Source organism: Triplophysa rosa, linkage group LG20 (assembly GCF_024868665.1).
Source record: "Triplophysa rosa linkage group LG20, Trosa_1v2, whole genome shotgun sequence".
NCBI classification, from domain to species: Eukaryota; Metazoa; Chordata; class Actinopteri; order Cypriniformes; family Nemacheilidae; genus Triplophysa; species Triplophysa rosa.
Window position 1 is genome coordinate 9403540 of NC_079909.1, and position 13697 is coordinate 9417236.

Here is a 13697-nt window from a genome sequence, read left to right on the forward strand (position 1 = left end):
AATAATATGAATAAGTAACTAATTAATAAATTAATTTAGAATTTTATCAAAACATATATTTAAAAATGTATCCGTCATGTTTACGTATGTCTGACATGCACAACACTCCTCCCATCCGTTCTGTGATTGGGCGTTCGCAAGGATTCCTGGGTAGGGGTCTTCAGTGGAGTCTCACTCAATGCGGGCTTCGCCGAAGACCGCATCGAGGGCACAAAGGAGGCGCTCGCGAGCAGACTTCTGAGCGCTAAAAAGACAAATGGGACACCCTACAGACTCGTAGACTTGGCGAGAACGCGCAATTTAAGTCCACGAGACCGCAAGTGCGCCATTTGGGACAGGGCCTAAGAATAAATTCAAGAATAAATAAATAAAAGTGGAAATAAATACATGCGATAATAAATAAATATAAAAATAAATAAACGTATAAATAAATAAATGTAAAAATAAAAGGAAATGATGAATGAAATAATCTAAAAATAAATAATAATAATAAAATTAATAAAAAGGACACAAAAATAAATAAATCAATTTAAAAAATGAAAAAAAGTTAAAGCTAAGATCAATAATAGCTAAAACGAATTATTTTGTTTTATCAAACCATTCATTCCTTTATTTATTTTCATATTATTACATTTATTCGTTTATGTATTTATTTATTTATACATTTATTTATTTATAATTTTTGCAGGTTTAGTCCTCCATAAGTCTACAGTGTCCTGCAGACAATCTGCAAAATACACAATGTGAGCCCCTCAACACAAGTGGGCCTTCAAATCTAATGTGTAAACAGTGATTTCTGTACCTAGACTAACCTGTGAACATACAGATACATTATTCTGAATTGTAGATGGTTATCTGAAATCAAGATTTAAACTCTGTTAATCACTGCTTTAAACTCTTTAAGACATTTACACAGCACTGAATTGTAATACATTTTATACAAAATAAAAACAAGTAATGTAGGTTTAACATTTTTGTACAATATATTTTAATAACCCTTTTCCATGCTTACTGTTTGAATAAATTGTAGCAAAGATTATTATATAGTATTATTTAATTTATTTGTATTAAAATAGGCTATATTAATATATTTGAACACTTACTGCATGCATTGAGTCATTTAGGAATTTCTTGCCAATCTTTCCCTCTGGTTTCATTATTTGCAGCGGTAGTACCACAGTTTCGTACCTTTGAGGTTTAAATTCTTCACACGTTTTGCAGAAGGTGGCGGTAATGCACCAATACGCTGGATGTTAACCGCCGTTAAACACATAAGAAGAAGAAGAGCACCAATCACCGCTCTCTTTTCCTTAGCGTATCGATTTGATCAAAGCTTGACTTGTAGGGCTGCTGAATATTAGCGTGCACACGTAATTATCTGAACTAGGTGAACCTGACTCAAATTAGTCAGATCACATGATCTTCAACTTCACTTTATGTAACCGAATTAAGCGTGACTGATGAGTTAGGTTCATTCAAGTCAGATGTTGGCTTAATCTCCGCTTTTCTTAGCGGCCTTTTATGGAACAGGCCCCTACTTTTTTAAAAGTTTATTTACTGCTGAAGATAGATTAGAAACAATAGGAGGAATAAATTATTTATTATCACTGGCTTTACTGTCACATTTTGATTAAAATGAATAAAGTTGTGCCAAATTCCATTCTTTCCATTCCAACTAGCCACCTAGTTAAATACATGGCCTTATAAACCCACGCGTATACAGCATTTACAGATGCTAAACAATTTATACCACAGATTTACTCACCTGTGTTTACAAGATACCTCGCTCTCCTAAAGCCTTAAACTTGTTTTAGATTCTTTAGGATTAGATTTTCTTTGATATTCCGGCTAATTTGTGTGTTTGTATCCACTTGTTAGCGTGCTTGATGACGCACAACAGCGATACTAAAAGCCGATTGGCTTCTTAACTCATTGTTAATAATGATTATTTATGTGCTGGAGAAGGGAAGGAAATTAAATTATTCTTCCTTGTGCCTTTTTATTAATACAGAAAAGAGCGTGAATTAACATTGAGAAACAACTGACAAGGCAGACACATGCTAAATGTGGACGTCATTTGAATATAAATTCTGATTGGTCAGTTTAATAAGAGGGACTCAAATTTTGACTTATTTTTTTACTGGTTAAAATAATACACTAAACATTGTACAACGTTCACAACAAAAAGCTAAATTAAAATTAGAAAACTAGATTGTGTACCCTAGTGATACATGTTTAGGCCTAATTAAAGCTTGGTTTTACAAAGATTATGTATCTTAATATTTATTTAGAGTTGACCTCAGGGGCCCGTTCTTCGTACATCGCTTAGGCTACTACATCCAAGATCAAATGAAATATCCGAGATGACCTAATCCCGCTAATCATGATCTGGATAATTCAGTTCTTCGAATGCACCTCTTGTGTACGATTAGTATATCTGGATTTAATTGGAAAGGCAGCATATATCGATAGAAGAACTAGTGATCAGCAGCGCTGCTATTGGCTGGTTGTTACGTCAAAAGACGCAGTTACTTCCATAGTTTTTTTTTACTGCTGTTTACAGATTATGACAAATTTTAAAACCTTATTAAAATGTCAGGAACACTTCAAACGATGCACAGACAGATTACTTTAAGAAATATGTATTACATTTTGAAGCAGTTGTAAACTGAAGTTTTTTATATTATAAATATTTTGATAAACTAACTTTAAGTTCTTTTTTTATAAATTATATTTTTTAGTGGTTAATTGCAATGATTTCCTCCCACAAAATAAAGTTAATACCCATTAGTGTTCACTGCATGGGATACTGAGGAAAGTGTCTGGAGGACTGTCCGTTTCAATAACATTTCTTAAATTGGATTAACTCAGTAGCAGTTGCAGGAGTTCACATCATCTGAACGGCTTTTACATCTGCTGAGTCTGCATAGAAAAGTGGTATAGATAGTGGAAAATATGGTTTTGTTGTGCTATTTTATTGCTTTTAATGTATTGTGAATTATTTATTTCACTCCACAAAAGGCACAAGGCACATCCATGCATAAACTTTTTAAAGTCTAACGGTTGGATATATGCAAATTCAAAAGCCAAAACTTCAAAACATTGACCTTGACAATATAAAGAACACAAACCTTAAACTGGAGATTTAATTTGAAAAAGATTGGAGATTAAGTAACTATTTCTATATTGTTTACGGACCTAACATCTCTTATTGTAGGTAAAAGATGACACTGATGCCAACCTATTATCCATGGAGATTAAAAGTAAAATGCATGTGGGCATAATGCATGTTTGTGTTGCTTTTTATATAAGAATAATAAAAAAGTTGTATACCAAAAGTTATATCTCATGAAGCTCAGTCTAGTGGTTTAGAGATCATCATCAGGCTGTACCTCCCTCACAGGTCTCCTCTGTTTTCTGATGATGTGTGTAGTGTAGCACGACACAGTACAGGCCCTGTCAGGCAATTTTGATACACTGAAATCCTTCAATCCTATCAGTTGCCCAAAGGTCATTTCATGATCCTGTCCTGGCTAGGGCTGCAGTGTGACAGGTTTGGGTCAGGGAATGGTGTCTTCAAACACAGTCCCATCATAAATGTGACTGAAGATTGTTGACTCATGCAGATTCAGGTCATTTTGCTTCAGTGCTGGTGATACTGTAGGTGCACATTAGGTCACACACCATCTAAGAGATTAATCAGTCAGCTTCCTTATTGATTCAATTACTTTTTGCTTAATACTATTACTAATATTATTAATATTTTCAGAAAATAACATGAGGCCTCAGAGGCCTATGATGCAATCTATGACATGCAAATCCAGTTCTGCATCTAATACAAAGTAAATACGATTAAGCAAAATTATTTAAATTCTTAAACACTTTTTTTGCCAATGATTTTTTTTTATACAAACATTTTATTGCCCAGTTCACAAAGATGTGAGCCACCAACAACAATAAACCTTTAATCATTAATCACAAAAATCATATGCATATGCAGCAGGACACAAGTATAGCACAACAGAGACTTACAATTATTTACATACATATTCTGATATTAGACATGCAGCATGAAAAAATCTTAATCATGTAATTCTGCCACATTCTATTTTGTTTTATTATTATTTTTTCACTTTGAAAAACAATCCAAATAAGTGTTTACATATAGTAATAGTCCATCATATTCCACAACATAAATCCTTTTATTTAACAATAATTTAATTTAGCATAATCACAGATAAAATGTGATCTGGCTTTTCATTTTAACTGTGCTACACATTTCTCATGACACCACCCGCAGGCTTTTATTTTATGGCATGCACTATGAACCAAGTGCACAAACTGATGAAATTAAAGGTGTTCATGCGATCATACCCATATATACAGAATAACAAATCAAAGTTTATATAATAAAATTATGGAATGCTTATCTTAAGATACATTTGTACTTTTAACCACTAAACTATAACTGAGTGTTGTCCAAACAACTGATCTTCTTACATTTTAATTTGTAGCATGTATTTATTCTCACAAAATAATTTAATTTTGATTCAATTTAAAACGGATCCTGAAAATATCAAACACTTTTTTATTTTGCATGAACATTAGCTCGGCTAACATGTTCTATTGAAAGAAACCCGTATTAGAATCACTAAACAAGCAATTTATTACACAAAAAATAATCAACATCAAGAATCATCAGTTCACTATGTATAATTTAGCTAGTGAGCTTGCACAGAGAGACATTAGAGCCGTTTGAGAAGATCCAGAAAGCTGGATACACAGGCTTAGAGAAAGGAAACACAAAAGTGTGAAAGGGAAAAGCCCTGTCCTTCACGTTATAGAATGTTGCACTTCCCTCATCACAGTCCAGCAGGATGCCCACACGGCTGGGGTTTGGATTCTCCAACACGGTCTCAATGCTGTTGTGCCATGCAGAAAGCCTCACGTTAAACCATTCCACACACCAGGATTCCGCATTACGGCCCAAACGACTGGATGGACCCTTTCGGTCGATTGTACCATATGCAAGCCCCAATCCACAGAAGTTGTTGCTGCTCATTTTGATTTCCCAGTAATGGCGCCCCTGAGAAAAGCCCTTTGTGCAGAGCACCTGAGAGCAAACAGCAAAGCGAGTATGAATGTCTGAATAGTTGGTGGGCTCATCTGTGACTGTGGCTTTGGTGTCATTTTCAGAGAGCACAATCCGCTTGTGAGTCGTTCTGACATCAAAACTGAGGATGGTTCCATCTATAAAGAAAAAACGTAAGCACATATGTGAAATAATGAATATAGTTTAAACTTTTTTTTTTTAAAGTTTTAACTCACATTTAAGGAGGTCACTCCTTTTAGCAAACCCATCCCCTGCCAATGAACCATCAGGAACTGATACCCCTGTAATAAAAGAAAGAAAAAATAAGAAGCATTAAGTTACAATCAATGTACTTCTCCAAAAGAATAAAAGATTTAGCAATTGTACTAATATTATTCTTTATATTATAATAATATGAATTATCTTAACTCAATGCTTACGATTTTAAGTTTCGGTCCCTTTAATTGAACTATTGGGCCAGTGCTGCTTTGTCACTACATCTTACAGCCCCAGTGAAATTAAAAATGACAATTCCTATTTTTTCATGTAAGTGTTACATATTCTTTTATCAATTAAAATCTGAAAGTTATCTCCGATGACATCTTGGGCAGGGTATCCGGTAATTTCTCCCTCCAACAGTCACGCCCCGTTCAGACCGCCAGAAACTAGCAGTGGCAGAGCGACGCGATCTCATTCAATTCAATGGAGAGTAGGTGACTTCCGGCAACACGAGCGACAGTGACCATTGGTGACAGGAAGTGGGCGTATCCAGCGAGTCAATCCACAAAAGTTGAGAATTGTCCAACTTTATGCAAATGATGAGCGACTTTCACGAGCGACTACCAATAGGAGTAAAGCAGTGGAGCTCACGTCATCCATCTCTCGTCAGTTACTGGAAGGTTTGATCAAACTATTACTAGGACAACCAAAGCTAGGAATGCCTTCAAACGATCTCATAGCAAGAGACAAACGACACACAGTGACAAAGTCTCTGGCTGTCTGAACGGGCGTCAGTCTGCTGCCAGGTACATTTCAAAATGCAATGCCTTTTTTAATACATCTAATCAATTCACAGTGGAAAACACAACCCACGCACACTATCTTTTCTAATTCGTTTCAAATTCCAAAATTCCTCAGAAATGCATCAGAACATGTCAAAAAAATCAAGATATCGCAACTTCTGGTTCTGGACTTTAAAATGCTTCCATGTGTAAATGTGTTTTCTTGCCTTTTAAACTTAAGACTACATGGTTTTGTGTCGTGTATTAACATTATTATTGTAAGTAATGTTATTATTATTATTGTAAATTGTTAAGTTAAATATGTCACAAATGTATTATGTCTGTCTTTCTTTCTTTCTTTCTTTTTCTTTTTACAGCACAATTTAATACAGCAGTAGTTGCACAATGTGCTATCCAAAGATAATAAAATTAATACCAATTAAATATTAAAAAAGAAAAATACAAAGATAACATAGAAAAACATAAGGCAAGCACCCAGGCGCGTGTACAGCTGCTGAAAAGGTCTGATCACCCCTAAATTTGAATGTAGAACTAGATTAAAAGATGATTAGAAATACTGATTAGAAGACCTCAGACACTTGGCAGATGTACAGTTTCAGTAATGCGACAATGTTGGCTCCAAACCATTTAATGATAAGTTTCTCTGCAGAAATAAACCGGCAACCACTAGAGTGAAAATAAAATGGGTGTGATTTAGGGCTGGGCGATGTGTTTATCGATAATCGACTTTAAAATCATCGCGATATCCGATAATATCAGGTGTGTTTGACTTCATGCATCATTGCGCAGACGATCAGTGTACTGATGTCATACGCTGATGTCATACCGATGAATCATACCGTGCCAAACAAACACGCACGAAGGCACACGTACACACACACACACATACACAGGCGCGCCACGCGCACAAACCAGTGTTGCAGTGACTTCTTTCATCATCAGGTAAAGTGCGTAGATAAACCATAGCTTTTATGCAGTAGAAAAATGTTGTCGGTACAGCCCCGCGAGCGTGAGGTTTTGCTTTGCAGTGACCGGCAGAAAACAGCAGCATATTCAACTGACGGAACAAAACAGTGTTTCCAAAATCCTGTCACTGTTACTCACTGCTTGGGCATATGAACATGAACGTTCACGCTAAAACCTACATCGCATGATAATGTTATAACGCGTATTTTCCATTATTATCGATTACCGTCTGATATCTGTCTGTTGTAATCGACATCGGGATATTTGCGAGACATCGGCAATATACGATAACATCGTCACATTGCCCAGCCCTAGTGTGATGTGCTCTTGCTTAACTGTACCTGTCATCAATCTCGCAGGTGTATTTTGAAATGTATTTTGGAGTGCCTGCCGCCATTGCTCAAAATCTTTCTGATCAACTCCTGAATAAAGAGAATTACAGTAATCAAGTCGTGAAAAAATGAAGGCATGAATGATGTTAAAAGAAATAAAAGTTGCCGCCATAAATAGGGAAACAAACATTAATATTAAAGCCTTAAAGAATCAAAGGTCTGCCATGTTTCATCATAATTCCATAATTCCATGTTTTCAATCATAAAAATTCCTTAAACTCCAGAATAAAATTATTATTTGATTTGGGTGGTTGATACACCAGTACGCAAGACAGAAAGAATTCAAATGAAAATTGAACGAACATCACTACACTGTTATTGTGGCCAAAAGAATTCACAGTAACAACACGATCACAATTTCAATCATCATGTTTTTTAACCATTATGACCCTTCGGCAAACATTCTGTTACATTACACATATATCATTAATCACACATACTGCATAGTGGTCTAATTATCTGGTGTAAAATAATGAATGTAAGAAAGAAAAAGCTTACTGTTGGGGCTTTGTTCTTTACGATCCTTTCGCTCTTTACGCTCTCTCTGATCTTTCTGGTCTGTATTAGCATGACTCTTGCCTGATAGGAAAAGAATGACAGAAAAAGAGATATGAGTAAGATAAATGATGGATAAATAAAGCAAAATGATAAGGTATTTGTTGTTAGTTATAATAAAAAATGATCATAATAAAATGTTCAGTAACATACTGTGTGGATCTTTCTTTTTAGCTCCTGAAGCTTTGGCTCTGAGAGGAGCTCCTGGACTAGGAGACCTCACATGTCTGGGTGGCATAAAGGCTTAAAGATATTGGGAGAAAAAATGAAGAAATAAAGAAAAACAGATTCATTGATGTATGGCACAGAATGTTATTTTAAGTCATGAACTACCGACCATAAAAAGTGCTATACAGTAACACCATTATTGAATGGCACTGTCAAATTGCACTAACACCGTGTCTACACCGAACGCGACATGACGCAGCATATTCTAATGGGATGGTCGCGTCGCACCGCATCCAGGATAAAATGTAAAATTATAATGGGTTCTAATGCGTTATTTTGTCTTTTGACGCATCACATCGCCGCGTCCGGTGTAAACATGGTGTAAAGTTGCACTTAAGTTTAAACTTACGCCTTGGTTGAGTGAAATTTGGTTGAACTGTAGGAATTGAGGATTGGTTTCCGAGAGTAAGGATTGGTCCTGAGGATTGGTTTTCGAGAAAATTAGAAAATTAGTTCACACTCTGTACATACATTTGTAAAACTGGACTCAAAATGAGGCAACATAATCATTTGTATGTGATTTTATTTAAAAAGTGTATTCAGATATAGAGGGTATGCATTGACGTCACTTTCTCATGTGAACATGCCGGAACACGCCCCCCGAGTGGTTGTAATACCGGCGAAAACACCAGTACAACTGACAATTATCAGCTTCAAATCAATTTTGTTGGACTTGACAATAATCCTAACAACTTGCCAAACAGCCAGTGGTCAGTGGATGTTGGCATGCGGTCAGACATCGCTTTTCCCGACATATATGGGTACCTTATTTTGTACGCCTTATTCTGAAATTTTTGCAGTTGATCGCACAACATCATTTCACGATTTTACACGTATTTTCACAGATTCCGCGCTATACACTAATGCCACCGCTTAGTCTTTTTGTCACTCAGTCACTCCAGATGTTGATGACGTCACGTGCATACCCTCTATTGGCTGCCTCCCAAGCTATAAAATGCTGCGTTCAGAAGCTGCATTCCAAGGCAGGAAGGCATCAAGGCACGTCTGAATCCAATGTTTGCTTCACTTTCGGTCTCCTGAAATACCTTCATCTGGGTGATTTTTGAAGGCAGCATGTATCATTTGCTGCCTTCAATGCCCCACAATTCTATGCGCGTGCGTGCGTGAGGAAGGTAAATGGTCGAGCAGGGTCAAGCTCGAAAAACCGGCTGGAGCACCGTTTTGTGTAAATTTGAAGTTTAATTTTCACTTTCAATCATTTTTGATTGCATTTCTAGTGAGAAATTAGTACTGTAGTTTTCAAATATGCGATTGGTTATTGCAAAGAATCCTTCTATTTAAAATTCAATTATAAATCCATTACACTGCCCATGAAGTCTGTCCGAATCGGTTTCTCGCAGCTGCCTTCATGCACAAATGCTTCCTCCAAAGTCATTGCTTGATTGGGCAGTGAAGCAACAATTCACCTGCCTAAGCTTTCGGACGCAGCCATTGTGTATGTTTTTATTTATGCCCCAGATTTCAAAACAGATTACTTGAAAAGACAATCTTACCAATGCAAAAACCTGGTTCCCTAAACCCTGTAAAGCATTTTGAGGTTAGAACACTATGAATGCAAAGACTGTGAGTGGCATTGCTGTATACTGTACCAACTGCAAGCTATCATGAAACATGCAGCACACCGTAGAGAAGATTCTACACTAACACACCTGCTTGAAGTAAAGGAATTCTTTTCTCTGCTGGTAACTCCAGTAGTTTAGTGATCCATTCCTTTAGTCCAACCGCAGATGAGTGATGAGCTATTACTCCTTGACTATCAACATTAATGCGAGGATTATAGGGCTCAAAATTAACCACTGAAGGCAAATCCACAGAGGCCTGTAACAGAAACCCAGGAAACTTGACATCCGACAAGTTGCACCAGTGTTTTTTGCAAGTAAACAGTATCCAGGACAAAAGATGTTAAATTCACATTCACTATTAGTACCTTGTTTTACAGTCTACATATACATACTTGTGTAACTGTGTAGTTACTAGGCACCAGTCCTCAATCTAAATTGTGTGAACGGATGAATTAAATAAGAACAGTACTCGTATCACCTTTAGGAAGGTAAGTGAGTGTGACTGGTCCAGCAAACTGTTGATCTCAGATTTGGTACTGCTCATCCTATCGATGTTCTCGTTGAATTTCTTCATCAAGGAAACCAGTCTGTTCTGGCCCTTCTCCTGTTCCTTATCAATGGCTAGCATGGCCTCCATCTCATCTCTGTCAATCAATTCTCTGATCTTTCTGTATTCTCCCTCAAGAATACGTTTGCGGGTTAGAACCAATTCCTGAGAAATCAAAACACAAAAAGTATACACGGGGGACACAATATAAACTATTTTATAAATATATATACTCCACACAACACTCCATACTCTACAATGAAATTTCTATCATTTAAGTACACTTTCCAAACCTGTCTGCAGTTCTTTCTTTTATAGAACAAAATATTTTTTAAATATAATGAAAGGGAATTAGGACTGGGCTGTCAACCTTTAAAATGATTTAAAAATACTATGAAGCTACTATAAGTAGACAAGTCCATACAACATGTGCATAATAATGCAAGTCTTACAAAGCCCCATCTCATTCCATTTATCTTACAGTAATAAAATGTATGAAATTAATATTGGGAGACATTATGAAAGATAACAAATCACTTTTTGGGATTTATCCAAAAAGAAAGTCATATGGCTTTGACACAAGGTTGAGTAAATAATGACAGAATTGTATTTTTGGAGGAACTATTACATCAAGAAACACCTGACACCTGCGTCACGAAAAGAAAACCAAATGCTTTATCCAATGCAACAAGGCACATTATGAGTATCTGTCAACCCATAACCTTTAGATAGTCTTCTAAAGAAAAACAAACAATTAGATATAGGCTTGTGTGATAAGACTTCAACACACTAGCAAGCACACGCCTGTATACTATATAATGACATAATGGATGTCCAAATACGCCCTTACTGTAAAACAGGAGACACCCTTGAAAATCTTGGTTTAAGATTGCACAAAATGAATTTATGGCCAGACTTAATCCTACAAAGGAAAATGTATGTCAACCTTTAATTTGTTTTGTTGCTCCTTCATCTGCAAGACGACCTGCTGATTCTTGTCTATTTTGACATCGAGAGTGTTCAGCTTGTCCATGAAGCCAGTCTAGAAATACAACACAGCAAAACATGTACAGTCTCCTATACTGTCTGTAATCTGTTGTTGATAAATGTTTTCATAATGTTTATCGTGGTTACAGCCTGAACATGTAAATACCTTTTGTTTGTGGCGCTGTTCATCTGTGCCGGTGAACTCACAGCCCTTATGTTCATACTGTAGGCAAGTGCTACAGATACAGCACTGGTGATGAGTGCAGTAAAACTCCATGAGTTTGCTGTGATCGGGACAAAGACGCTCCAGCAGATCAGGAAGCGGGTCAGAGAGCTGATGCGCCCGGAATATGGCATTATCCCGGTGAGGCCTGACGTGATCCTCGCAGTAAGACGCCATACACGTCAGACAAGTTTTCACAGCTTCGGCCTCCATGCATGTATCACATTTGATCTGGTCTGGATCCGTTCTTGTTTCCTCAACATGTTCCATTACTGGGTCAGGCACACCCGCCTTCACTCTATAAGCGTCCACCACCGCGCTGAGGACCGTGTTCTTCTTCAGCCCGGGTTTACTGCTGAACGGCATTCGGCAATGAGGACAAAACATCGATGTTGTCCTGTCGTTCCATGTCGCTTCGAGGCAGTTGGCGCAGAAACTGTGTCCACAGATCAAACTCACCGGGTTCTCGAATAAACCCAAACAGATACTGCAGGTCAAATCGTCCTCGAGACTCAGTAAAGACATGTTTTCGGCCATGATGACAGCGAGTATGGGGATCGTTGACAGACAGCTTCGCTTTGGAGAAAACGAAACTAAACTGGGTGGATGAGGAAACGAGACTTGCGCATAATGCGCAGTGACCGTATACGTGGGCAAAGGCACTGTCAGATCGTTTAGGCTACATGCTAACAGTTAAATAAATTGAACATGAGGCGATTTGTACATAGCTATTCTTAAACAAAACAAAAGTATGTTTACATTTATTCATATAGCAGAACCATTATTTCCGGGACAGACCCGTATTTCAGGTCTGATTTTATTGCCCCGACTAAGTATGAAAAACTTCTGCTGAATTCAATTGTATGTTTATTTCCTTAAATTTGTAGAACTATTGCTGTGACTGTGATAGCACGTCACGAGGACTAGCAGTTTCGTCCTACGCGGAAGCCGCCCAATCGGGGGCAGCCAATCATGTCGCAGTGTATTTTGACAAACAAAGTTGCCATCCAATCACAACACTTTATCAACTTTTAAGTCGTTTGGTTATGGCGTTTGTTTTGCTTTACGTCTCTGGCATCATTGAAGCGTGTTTACATGTATCACGGAGAGTCGAAAAACCTCGGAGAAAATGATTTTTGTATGAATTAATTTAGTGCTGATTTGCATTATACTGCAAACTCACATAATTTAATTATGGATTACAGTGCTCAGCGTAAATGAGTACACCCCCTTTGAGAAGTAACATTTTAAACAATATCTCAATGAACACAAAATCAATTTCCAAAATGTTGACAAGACTAAGTTTTATATAAAATCTGTTTAACTTATAACATAAGTAAGATTTATAATATAACTTGAAGAACAACATTTTCAGTTTTACGCAAATTAGGGTGATGCAAAAATGAGTACACCCCACTGAAAGTCTCTAGATCAAAGCTAAATTTTAGACTACATATGTCTAATTTAACAAGAATTCAACCACAGGTGAGTCGAATTATTCATTATACAGGTGTCCAACAGACAGTTGACTATAAAAGGGTGTTAAACCCCTTCCCATTTCATGCTGTCAGCAATGGCACCACACGGAAGAGAAATGTCACAAGACCTGAGAAAGAAAATAATTTCTTTACACCAGAAAGGTGAAGGCTACAAGAAGATCAGCAAAGCTTTACTTATCAGTCAGAATACTGTTGCAAAAGTGGTACAAACGTTTTAAAAAGATGGAACTGCAACCATCTCACAGAGACGTCCAGGTCGTCCACGGAAGTTAACACCTCAACTGGAGCGTCTTCTGATGAGAAGGGTTGAAGAAAACCGGCATGCAAGTTCACTGCAGTTATCTAAAGAAGTAGAAAGCCAAACTGGGTCGACTATTTCCCGCGACACAATACGGCGTACACTGCAGAGAAATGGTATGCATGGGTGCCGTCCACGAAAGAATCCTCTCCTGAAGCCCAGGCACAAAAAAGCCCGCCTAGAGTTTGCCAGGGCCCATGCTGACAAAGATTATGACTCCTGGGACTCTGTACTCTGGAGTGATGAGACCAAGATAAATGTTTTTGGAACTGATGGCTTCAAAACTGTATGGCGTCGCAAAGGTG

General features: G+C 37.3%; 1 protein-coding gene across 2 annotated transcripts; it reads right to left on the reverse strand.

Annotated features, from left to right (window-relative positions):
* Positions 1-3940: 3940 nt before the first annotated feature.
* Positions 3941-12793, reverse strand: trim25 (tripartite motif containing 25). Of its 2 annotated transcripts, XM_057362031.1 has the most exons (11): positions 11539-12793; positions 11332-11427; positions 10317-10550; positions 9926-10094; positions 9770-9796; positions 8605-8673; positions 8181-8270; positions 7971-8051; positions 7422-7502; positions 5329-5394; positions 3941-5250 (listed from the first exon to the last, which is right to left on the reverse strand). In XM_057362031.1, exons 1-11 carry the CDS (start codon positions 12130-12132, stop codon positions 4718-4720), a joined length of 2040 nt encoding a protein of 679 aa, XP_057218014.1. In that variant the 5' UTR covers positions 12133-12793; the 3' UTR covers positions 3941-4717. The 2 variants fall into 2 exon arrangements, with proteins under 2 accessions (XP_057218014.1, XP_057218015.1); XM_057362032.1 differs by lacking the exon at positions 9770-9796 and having other exon boundaries at positions 11539-12791.
* Positions 12794-13697: the final 904 nt, after the last annotated feature.